The sequence below is a fragment of the Bos grunniens genome, chromosome 17, assembly GCF_055505025.1.
Source record: "Bos grunniens cultivar Pamir isolate PY7600 chromosome 17, Bosgru_T2T1.0, whole genome shotgun sequence".
Taxonomy (NCBI): domain Eukaryota; kingdom Metazoa; phylum Chordata; class Mammalia; order Artiodactyla; family Bovidae; genus Bos; species Bos grunniens.
Window position 1 is genome coordinate 73222382 of NC_141181.1, and position 10645 is coordinate 73233026.

The 10645-nt window shown below is 64.8% G+C and overlaps 2 protein-coding genes and 1 non-coding gene across 5 annotated transcripts; 2 read left to right on the top strand and 1 right to left on the bottom strand.

Moving 5' to 3' along the window:
* Positions 1 to 316: 316 nt before the first annotated feature.
* TRMT2A (tRNA methyltransferase 2A) lies at positions 317 to 4686 on the bottom strand. The gene is made up of 12 exons (XM_086349325.1): positions 4216 to 4686; positions 3562 to 4097; positions 3257 to 3365; positions 2887 to 3068; positions 2646 to 2760; positions 2438 to 2553; positions 2255 to 2366; positions 1856 to 1978; positions 1625 to 1700; positions 1017 to 1133; positions 813 to 909; positions 317 to 718 (listed from the first exon to the last, which is right to left on the bottom strand). The coding sequence occupies exons 1-12, from the start codon at positions 4237 to 4239 to the stop codon at positions 487 to 489; spliced, it is 1839 nt and encodes a 612-aa protein (XP_086205451.1). The 5' UTR covers positions 4240 to 4686; the 3' UTR covers positions 317 to 486.
* On the top strand, positions 3068 to 9860 carry RANBP1 (RAN binding protein 1). Of its 3 annotated transcripts, none has more exons than XM_086349346.1 (6): positions 3068 to 3211; positions 5860 to 5996; positions 7277 to 7434; positions 8635 to 8763; positions 9062 to 9127; positions 9455 to 9860. In XM_086349346.1, exons 1-6 carry the CDS (start codon positions 3140 to 3142, stop codon positions 9568 to 9570), a joined length of 678 nt encoding a protein of 225 aa, XP_086205472.1. In that variant the 5' UTR covers positions 3068 to 3139; the 3' UTR covers positions 9571 to 9860. The 3 variants fall into 3 exon arrangements, with proteins under 3 accessions (XP_086205472.1, XP_086205474.1, XP_086205473.1); XM_086349348.1 differs by lacking the exon at positions 3068 to 3211 and adding an exon at positions 3830 to 3963; XM_086349347.1 differs by lacking the exon at positions 3068 to 3211 and adding an exon at positions 4748 to 4924.
* LOC147355949 (small nucleolar RNA SNORA77) lies at positions 9156 to 9277 on the top strand. Its single transcript, XR_015144925.1, has one exon. It is a non-coding gene; the product is annotated as a small nucleolar RNA SNORA77 (small nucleolar RNA).
* Positions 9861 to 10645: the final 785 nt, after the last annotated feature.

Genomic DNA, 10645 nt, shown 5'->3' on the forward strand with positions numbered 1-10645 from the left:
GCGGGAAGCAGAGCTGTCCCAAGGGAACGGCCGGCCTGCTAGTCCTGGGGCTGCGGGTCCTCCACAGGCTGTAGCCTCGCAGAGGGTGGGGGTCCCCAGCTCCTCTCAGCTCTTGCTGCTACCAGGAGGGGCAGCCTCTGGGGCAGAGAGAGATGGATGATGGGGGCTCGGCACCGTGCCCTCTGTGCCCCGTGGGGTGTGGTGGGCCTCCAGGCCCTGCACCTCTGAGCAGCGCAGGCTGTGGGGTGCTGAAAGCGCCACTCCCAGTTCTGAGGTGCCTTCCTGGGCCTGCCCCCCAGGTTCATATCACAAACACTGGCAGTTCCGCACTTGTTTATTCTGGCCCTTGTGGCTCGTTTGTGGGTGAGGGACGGGCTTGGTGGCCTCTGTGGCTGCTGCCTGGCTGTCCCCAGGCGGGCCTTGAGGACCCCAGGCTCCGCCTGTGGCAGTCCAGGCATTGTTCCAGAAGGCTGGTTTCCGCAGCCCCTAAGAAGCGGGGGAGACCCTGGCTTCCGGTGGGGTGTCACCTGGGGGTGCTGGTGGGGTTTGGACCAGAGATTTCTGGGGCTCCAGGGCCCCCGCACCATTAGGGTACTCCACCCTCTCAAACAGAATGAGCATCTCACAGTGCAGGGTCTGAGGGAACAGGTCCACAGCCACAGCCTTGACCGGTCGGAAGGGAGTACCCTTAACGCGGTTGGACGGGGCCCTGCAGAGGCTGTACAGGACAGAGCATGGTCAGTGCGTGGGTGTGGCAGGTCCCCTGCAGGGGTGAACCGGGCACCCAGCCACCCACCCGACCCCAGACTCACTCCACGAAGTTGCCCATGGCTGCCCGCGGGTTGCAGGAGACGTACAGCAGCCTCCGGACGTTCTCTGCCCGGCGCACGGCCAGGACCACCTTGGAGTCTGGGGAGACACAGAGCCTCACGGGGGGTCCCCAAGGAGCCCCCCGAGGGAAAGGCCCCTGGGCAGCCTTCTGCCTCCCAGCAGCCCCTGGGGAGGCTGCCACTCACGCAGGCCAGCGCGGGGCGGGTCCAGAATGGCCACGAGCTGCTGGGAGGCCAGTCTGCTCACCAGGGCGGGCACCAGCTCCTCAGCCCTGCCACAGTGGAACTCCACGTTGCTCAGCTCTGCAAGGGGCAGGGCAGCTGTGTCACGGGGCGCCTCCTACAGGCCCGCCAGGCCACCCTGTGTCCCAGAGCCCAGGGACCAAGATGCCTCAGGAAAGCCCTTCCCTGCGGGGTGGCCCCTGGAGAAGGCAATGGCACCCCACTCCAGTACTCTTGCTTGGAAAATCCCATGGATGGAGGAGCCTGGTAGGCTGCAATCCATGGGGTCGCTAAGAGTCAGACAGGACTGAGTGACTTCACTTTCACTTTTATGCATTGGAGAAGGAAATGGCAACCCACTCCAGTGTTCTTGCCTGGAGAATCCCAGGGATGGGGGAGCCTGGTGGGCTGCCGTCTATGGGGTCACACAGAGTCGGACACGACTGAAGGGACTTAGCATAGCGGGGTGGCCCCAGGCATCGTGGTGCACCATAGGTCTGCAGTGGGGCCCACGCCACGCGGGCAGTAACGGCTCATGGCCGCCTGGCTGCCCCCCCACTGCTGGCCCTCACCGTTGTCCAGGGCATTCACCCGCGCGTCCTCCACGGCCTCCTGGGACAGCTCGACCCCCACGACTCTCTTCACCTTCTGGAGCGGAGACAGGAAGGACTGATGAGCACCCAGCCCGGGCGTCCTGGGGCAGTGAAGGAGGGGCTGGTACAGGGTGGGGTCGCACAGCAGATAGGAAGGGGGACGACAGGAGCGGTGTTGGGGGTGCGCCCGGCCGCCGCAGTGGGGCTCACCCGGGCCAGAGCCAGGCCGATGGTGCCCGTGCCACAGCACACATCCAGCACCGTGCTGCCTGCGTCCAGCTGGGCCCAGTCCTGGATGAGCGTGTAGAGCACCTCGGCTGCAGCAGTGTTCACCTGTGTGCAGACCGGGCCGTCAGAGTAGCTCTCCGCCTGACTCCCTCACCGCTTCCCTGCCTCCGACTCCCTGGGCACCCCAGGGCCCCTCCCAGTCTCCTGGCTCAAGAACACAGCTCAGTCAGTGCTGCTGCACCCTGCTTCCTCCCAAGCGCAAGCCCTTCGGGCCCCGCAGCAGCAGGCACCGCAGACCCCGCCAGTGGGCCTGGGCTCCCCCCAGATACTCTGCTCCACGGCCACCACCCCATCGCCCTCCTGAGCCCAGGCTCCGGCCACCTGAAAGAAGGCGTGGGGGGAGATGCGGAAGGTCAGCCCCAGCACGTCCTCACGGATGCATCGGTCCCCGGCCACATGCTCCAGAGGCAGGCCCTCCTGGCTGGGGGTCTTTCTGTGGGCACGAGACAGCGCTCATTCACAGCCCTCACGTGGACCCCTGCCCCAGCCATCCTGACTACTGACCGCTGTCCCTCCTCCACGAAGTAGAGGCAGGTCACCCCACTGGCCTTGCCTGGCCCCTCCATGAAGTACTGTGCCAAAGATGTCTTCAGCCCCGCCAGCTCCTCCGGGCTCAGGTTCTGAAGCAGGTGGTAGAAAGAAAGGGCTGGTGAGACTGTGTCCAAGTTCACTCTAGCCTGGACGCCCCTCCCACACTCTGCCCGCCCGAGACCTGTGGGTGGAAGTAGGCAATGGCCATGGCTTGGCCGCGGCGGCTGGTACGCACGGTCAGCTGCTTCCAGTGACCTGAGTACGTCTCCGGATCGTATGCCGAGTAGGGAGTGGACCTGAAGGAGCCAGAGGGCCCTGAGTGCCTGTGTCCTCCAGCCCCACCACCAGAGCCCCCTCCCGGGTTGGACCCCATCTTCTGCTCTCAGACCGCCTTGGACATCCCAGGCTGCCAGTGACCTCACCGGATGAACTCCTGGAACGCCCTCACCACCTGCTTGGTGGCCCCAGGGATGTGCACTGTGTCGAAGGGGGCTGCCACGGCACATGTCCCACTCTTGTACTTGCTGAGCCGGCAGCCCACTGTGTTGTCTTCCCCGTCCACGCCGACGCCAACAAGGAACTCGCATTTGTTCCGATACTCGGTCTGCAGGAAGGGCCAATGGAAACAGATGCCGGTTCTCACTCTGACCGTCCAACACTGGCAGTGCAGAGGTGATGCGAGGCCCAGGCTCCCCGACGGGCCTGGCAGCTGAGGGCACCATGCCGACGGCAACCAACGGGTGCTTGGTGAGAACCAGAAGCAGCTCTAAGAGCGGGTCCCCAAGGCCTAACCTGCTGGGGGGAGGGCCGGACGCCCTCCAGGGGGCAGCAGGCCTTGTTGTGCTTGTGCCTCTGTGAGAGCAGCCAGGGCAGCAGGGCGCGGTTCGTGCTCCCGATCTCCCTGTGGGCAGAGGAGGGGCGGTGGTGGGGCTCCAAACACCCCATCCCCCTGGCCCCGGGGGCGCTCAGGACCCCGCTGTCTGAGCCATAACACATGGCTCTTACCGGGCTAGCTCCCTAAGAGCCTGTGTGCGAGGTGTAGGAAGCGGGCTGAGCGAACGCAGCGCCCAGCCCGCGATGCCCGCGCCTACACTCACCTGGCCAGCTTCTGCAGCACTTGCTCACACTCCTGCCGCTTCCGCTCCAGCTGCTCCTCGTAAGGAACGGCCCAGAGAGGGGTCACCACGTCGGCGACGCACGCGGCCGGGCCAGCGGGGAGCTCCCCACGGTCCTCCTGCCGCCTCTTCCTGGCCAAGGGGTCAGCCTTGGGTCTGGCCAGGCGCGCGCTGAGCGGACGGCCCTTCCAAACCGCCCCGTGCAGCACGCACAGAGCCTTGTCGCGCTCGGCGGCGCTGCGGAAAGTCACGAAGGCGCAGGGCGGCTGCCCGAAGAGCTTCGTCTTGTGGGGCTGCAGCCCGAAGCGGCCCAGGAAACGCCGCACGTCGCTGAAGCTGGCGTGGCGCGGCACGTTCTGCAGCTCCAGCTTGAAGACCTCCGAGGTGAACAGGCCGGCCCGGATGTAGCCGTAGGGCCCCGGCCCCGCGGGCCCGGCCGCCGCTGCCGGCTCCTCCTCCCGCCGCGGGCCAGGCGCCTCGGCGCCGTCCCGGCAGGGGTCCCCAACATGCGCCGGGCCCTGCGTGCAGACGGCAGGCGCGGAACTGGCAGCGGCCCGCGCGCCCGGAGCCCCGCCCCGACCTCCCCAGCCCATCGCCGCCCCGGCCCCCAACCCCGCCGGCTCCCCAGCACCATACTTCGCTGTCTAGCTCGTCCCCCATCGTCCGCAGTGTCCGTCGCCTTGCCTGGGGCCTGGAGCGCACACTGTCCGGCTGCGGCCTGGGAGGGGCCGGGACGCGAACCCGCGGTGCTCGGGGCCGGGCCTCGGCCACGCGCTGCGCCGCCCGCCTGCTCCCCGGGCCCGCCGCACTCCCGCCAGGCCGCCGGCGTGCTCAGGGCAGGAGGGGCGTCTCTGTCGTCCCCGCTTCCGGCGACGTCATCACCACGCGCAGTTCGACGCCCCCCCACCGCCCCCGCAGTCCAGTCCTCTAGCTCCAGGGGCGCGCGCGCGCGGCCGTGGGGCGGAAGTGCGCGCGAGGGCCGCCCGGAGTGTGTGCTCCCCAGCCGTCCCCCTCCCAGCCTGCCTGGCTGGCCGGGCATGCGCCGCGGGCGTTTTGGCGGGAAGCGCGGGGCGGGCCGGACAATGCGAGTGTCCGCCGCCCAAGCCCAATAAAGCTGCGCCGGTTTTGAATCGCGGCGCGTTTCCCGCCGCCGGGGTCAGGGGTCGGGGTTCGGGTCGCGGGGCGGAGGGAAGAGCGAGCTAGCGAGCGAGCGGGCGGAGGCGCCGGCGCCAGACGCGGAGGAAGGACCTGTGAGCAGCCGCCGAGAGGCCGCGGAGCCCGCGACGACCGAGCCCGCCGAGCCGCCGCCGCCGCCGCCGCCGCCGCGCCCATGGCGGCCGCCAAGGTGGGCCGGGCCGGGGCGGGCGTCGGGGGGCTCTGGGGCCGCTACCGCCGGCAGCCACGTGGGCGGGCCGCGTCGTCTCCAACCCCTGCCGGCCCGCGGGCCCGGGCGCCGCACCTCGTGACCTTGGGGTGGCCGGGCCTCGCGCCCGCCCCTGGCCGCCGCCGGCCCCCCGCGCGGACGCGGCCGGCCCACTCGGCTCCCCATTCATCCGGTGCCGGTCCGCGAGCCGCTATCCGCCTCCGCGCCCGCGCGGCCTGGCTGGCGGCCCGTGGCCACCTGGGCTGGGGAGGGGGGGGTGGTTGCCGTCCGGCCGAGTGGCCGGCGGAGGCCTGCGTTCCTGGGCCGAGCCGGGGAGCTTAGTTCGGGCGTCTTACCCTCTGGGGCTATGGATCTCCAAGCCACGTGCTCCGTGAGACAACCCAAAACCTGATCCTTTGTGCCCTGTAGTTAGTCCTCCGCACTGGATCAGAACTCTGTGGCTTTTATTTGCGTGAATACTCTTGATTTTCACGCGTCATTTCACCAACCGAGATAAAGTTGGCAGAACTGAATTCTGCATACATAGTAGCACGCCGCCGCAACTTTTAAGCAAGAGCACAGATTTTTCTCACCCAGTAAAAACTCAAAAAAGGCTTTGTAAGAGAAGTGATCGACTCGAGGCCCTTCCCCCCACCCCGTTGTTGTGCCCTTAATCTGCACGTGGCAGTATCTGCGTTCCCATCTTACAAATGAAGTGCGGGGGCACGGGAGAGTTTGGGGAATCTGAGGTGGTGTCTTGCATCTGAAAGAAAATATCGGAGTCTAGTGGCTCACTGCAGATTGGAGAAAGGCTTTGAGGGTGATAGGCCCTTCACTAGTGGGAATGCCTCGCTCTGGGCACTGGTGGGGTCTGGCGCAGCCAGAAGGGTCACTCACGTCTCCACCCGCCTCTGCAGGACACCCACGAGGACCACGACACCTCCACCGAGAATGCTGATGAGTCCAACCACGACCCCCAGTTTGAGCCAATAGTTTCTCTTCCCGAGCAAGAAATCAAAACGCTGGAAGAAGATGAAGAGGAACTGTTTAAAATGTAAGTTGGCGTCTTTTCAGAAGTAGGCACGTTCACTGTGAGGTCGAAAGTGGTTTTTTTTACAGGTGTTAAGGTCTTGGCTTGACCTTTAACCACAGAATTTTGTGATGGTTACTCCCATGTTGAGACTGAGCTGCTCTTGAATACACTCTTTCCTGGCCCCTGGGACCCACACTGCCCTGAGGCCTGTCCCACTCTGCCCACAGTTGACATCTTCACAGACCCCTGTCTTTGCCACCTTGCCTTTAAGACTCCCACAGCCCCGTGTCTGGCTGAGCATCGGGTCTTTACCAACACTGTCTTATTTTCTGCGACACTGGCATCCTTTGAAGCTCCTGAATTTCCGATTTAGTATTTTTAATGTATGAAATGATGCTCGGAATTACAGATAAAAGGTGGGTGGCTAGTCATTGAAGTTATATTTTTAAAAAATCATTGTGATCTTGGTGCCTTCAACAAGATGTTATGGTGGCCACGCACCTTGAAGCAGCACTCTCGGAAGCTGTGTGGCCAGGTGATTGTGAGAGAGTGCTGGCACCGCATGACACGGGGCCTTGGGAGACACAGCTGCCAGTTAGTGGGAATCGCTGGGCGGTGGGAGGGACGGAAGGGCCAACTCTCCACTGCTTCAAGTTCCCTTAGAAACACCAGAGTACGGTTTGAGTGCTCTGCTGTGGGTCAGAGGAGGGAAGCATAGGGGATCACCAGCACTGTGACCTCTCCTCTAAGACCGGGAGGCTTGAGACCAGTCCTAAGCGCCTGGGGTGGGAGGGGCGTCTGTGCCTCCCAGCCTCCCCAGGGAGGCCGGGCCAACGGGAGGGGCCTCCTCGTGGGCTCACTGCTTCCCTGCTGGTTTCGTGTGGCGCAGAGAGTAGTCTCCGCAGGAAAGGGACCGGCAGAGCTGGGATCCTTGGCGAGGCAGATGGCCGAGCTGCTGTGGGTGGGAAGGCCAGCTCTTGGCCCAGAACCTGTGCCCCGAGTGGAGGCCTGCAGCCTGTCTTCCCAGCAGAGGAAAGGCTCCTTGTCCCCTGCCCTCATCCGTGGCGCTAGGGAGCCCCCGCACCGTGATGGCCGCCTCGGCCGGCAGTGCAGTGGGCCCTGTGAAACGTCAGGCTTTCGTGTAGGAGCTGGGGCTCGTTGGGCCTCCTCGCTTTTCTGGTGATGTCCTGACCTGCAGTTCTGGAGTAAAAGGCAGAGATGTCTGGCGAGGCCTCCTGTGTAGACCCGGTCTCGTCCCTTCTATGCCCGCCTAACGCCTCGCCCCACGGCTTTCCTCGCAGGCGGGCCAAGCTGTTCCGGTTTGCTTCAGAGAACGACCTTCCGGAGTGGAAGGAGCGGGGCACGGGGGACGTCAAGCTGTTGAAGCACAAGGAGAAGGGGACCATCCGCCTGCTCATGCGCAGGGACAAGACCCTCAAGATCTGCGCCAACCACTACAGTAGGCGGGGGAGGGGCGGGGCCTCCGAGGGGGCGGGGACCCGCGAGATCTGTACCAATCACTGCAGTAGGCGGGGCGAGGAGCAGGGCCCCTCACTATCTACACCAATCACTGCAGGGGGCGGGGTGAGGGGCGGGGCTCTCGGCACACAGGTGACCCGGCAGGAACCAGAGGGCCCGGGAGGGTGATGTGGCTGGACAGGCGGGGACGGGCCTCCCAGTACCCCCATGCCCGCGCTCCGAGGTCCTCCCGCCCTGCCCCGCCCCGCCCCGCCTGTCGCTTCTGGCTTGGTCTTTGTTCTCCAGCCCAGTTTGAGGTGTTTCCCAGGGGTTTTCCCTGACCCTGCTTCTCTCAGAGCCTGGCTGGTCACCGGGTTTCCGGCCTAGTGTGCCTGTAGGTGTGTGGTGGCAGAGACGGGCCTTGAGTGCCTGGTAGGCACGTGGGCTCACCGGGAGTCTGGGCTGGGATGAGTGGTCTCGGTGCTGAGCGTGACGTGTTCCTGGGGCTGGTCCTGGGAGACTTCTGCCAGGCACGTGGGGCGAGTATAGCCGTGGGGCACTCGTTTCTTGGGAAGCTGGTCTCCTTGAGTCCCTGCGTGGCCTGAGGGATGGGTGGCCACGCAGATTCCTGGATGTGGCTCAATCTCTGTGGTGTACACGCTAGTCATGGGCCTTCGGTGTCCACTTCCAGAGGCCTCTTTCCCTGGGATGTCCTTGGGCAGTGCAAGGCCGAGAGTGGTGGGTCTCCTTCACCCCACTTGTGGCTTATGCATTTCGGCTACAGCCCTGCCTGCTGTGGGCTGGGTCCTGATGTGTGGCCAGGCATGGACTTGGCCACATGGTGGGCACCCTGTTCAGGAAGGCTGGGCCTGCCCAGCTGTGGTCCACATCTGCCCTGGGTCTGCTCAGACAGGGACAGGGCCATGGCAGCTGGTGGTGAACAGGTCTCGTGGCGTTGGAGACCCTTGTTGAGGTGTCCTCGTGGTCAGGGAATGGCTGCCCTCTTCCCAGATTCAGGACAGTCCTGCTTTTAAGTGGACACGGGGTTTTCAGGGGTTTGGGTAAGATCCAGACCCACAAGCCTTTGTCTGGGCCTGGTTGGCGAAGCCCCAACCAGGCTTTTGCTCTAGTCGGGCCTTTAGGGGTCGGGGTGGGGGCCGGCCTGGCAGCCATGCGGTCCTCATGGGGCTTCTCCCTCCAGTCACGCCGATGATGGAGCTGAAGCCGAACGCAGGCAGCGACCGTGCCTGGGTCTGGAATACCCATGCCGACTTTGCCGATGAGTGCCCCAAGCAGGAGCTCCTGGCCATCCGCTTCCTCAACGCCGAGAGTAAGTGGGCCTGGACGTGTGTGGGGGGCCCTCCGGGGAGGCCCGCGCTCACAGGGCTGTGTCCAGCCTGCCTTCCCCGGGCTGCGGCGTCCTCTCGCTGGTGTTGTCGAGCGTGGCACCCAGTCGCTGGCCGCCTGGTGCTGAGGCGGCCTCGCCTCTGCTCTGTGGCGCCTGCTCCAGCACAGTGCCTGGCAGGATGGGCTGCCCAGATGGGAGCGGGGTGTCCGTGGGACCCTCCAGGACTGTGTCCCCCTTGCTGCTCAGGGATCTTTGGGGGCAACCTCTCTTATCTCTGCAGATGCACAGAAATTTAAGACGAAGTTTGAAGAATGCAGGAAAGAGATTGAAGAGAAAGAAAAAAAAGGTGCCGCGGGCCTGTGGGTGGGGGCTCTGCAGACTCACTCTGCACCCAGCCGCAGCCCCAGGCGGGTGCTTTTTCCGTCTGCCACAGGAACTTGCGGGGGCTGTGACCTCTGCCCTGTTACGGGCAGCACAGCTACCCCGGTACACGGGTGCTTTCTGGGGGTGGGCTGGCTGTGTCTCCCTGGGGCCGTGGGGGCTTGGGGAGGTGCTTGTGCCTGCTTGCTTGGGCTTGTTCTGCCGCCAGAGTCCCGGGCACACGCTCGCCTGGAGACGCTGGGGCACGGCCGGCTGCTGCGCCTCCCATTGACCTCACCCCTGTGTCCCCCAGGGTCCGGCAAGAATGACAGCACCGAGAAGGTGGTGGAGAAGCTCGAGGCGCTATCGGTGCAGGAGGGCGAGCAGCCCCAGGACGCGGCCCCGGCGGCAGTCGAGGAGGAGCAGTGAGGCGCCCCGGGCACCTTGCCCCCGTCTCCCCGTTTCTTTTTTTAATTTTGCCCTGCGCCTTCTTTTCGGTTTGTTTTTATTCTGTTTTGTTTTTACAAGGGACTTTATATAAAGAACTGACTTCCAACATTCAGGTTGTTTTTTTTCCAAGTTTTTGCCCTCATGAAGACAACTTCAGAAAATCCATTCCCTGGTCACGAGAATGTACCGTGCTAACTTTCTTTTCCATAGTGGAAACACTTATTTATAGTCATCAAAATAGCGAATAAACAACACATTTGAAACCTGCACGGAGGCAGGACGTGTGTGCGCCGCCCCCTCGCTCTGCCCCGGCTTTGGGGTGGGGACGCCCACCAGGTGCCCTCGGTGTGCCCCGGGCTTTGACCGGGCATCTTTGGGTGGCCCTCTGCCCTGGCAGAGCCACCCGTCTGACCTGGAGCCGGGCACAGCCCCGTGACCGTCCTCAGAGAAGACTGTCCCCCGCAGCTCTGGGCCCTCTTGTCTGGGTGGAGGTGGGGCATCCTCGGGGGGCGGGTCTCCCCAAGTGCACAGTCGGCGCTGGTCTAGTGCGGCCCTGTGTCCTCCGCAGAGACCACCGGCTCCGAAGGAGTCCTGTGGGGGCGGGGGTTTGGGGAACACGGCAGGACCAGGCCGGAGGATGCCTGTGCTTGGCCCTGAGCCAGGCTGTGGGGCAGGGCAAGAGGGTGGCGTGGGGAAGGGAAGTGGCTGCCGCGTCTGTATCACAGCCCGGCCTGCAGGTCAGGCCTGCTCCCCGCTGCCCTTGGAAGGGGATCCCTGGGCCACAGCTCCCTGGGACCCTCTGCCCAGAGGGACACACATCCTGCCCACTCCCTGCACTCACCCCCTACAGACCCAGAGACCCTGAGGGGCAGGGCTAGAATCACAGTGTGTCCTCAGGACCTCGGGCCACCGGAGGCAGAGGCAGCCAGGTAGAGCCAGGAGGTGTCCGCTTCCTACCTGCCTGCGGCCCTGGGCCTCCAGGGGGCTGCTCCTCGCCAGGCAGAGGCTATGGCCAGGAGTGGTGGGAGGACACCCACACCATCTCTTCTGTCCA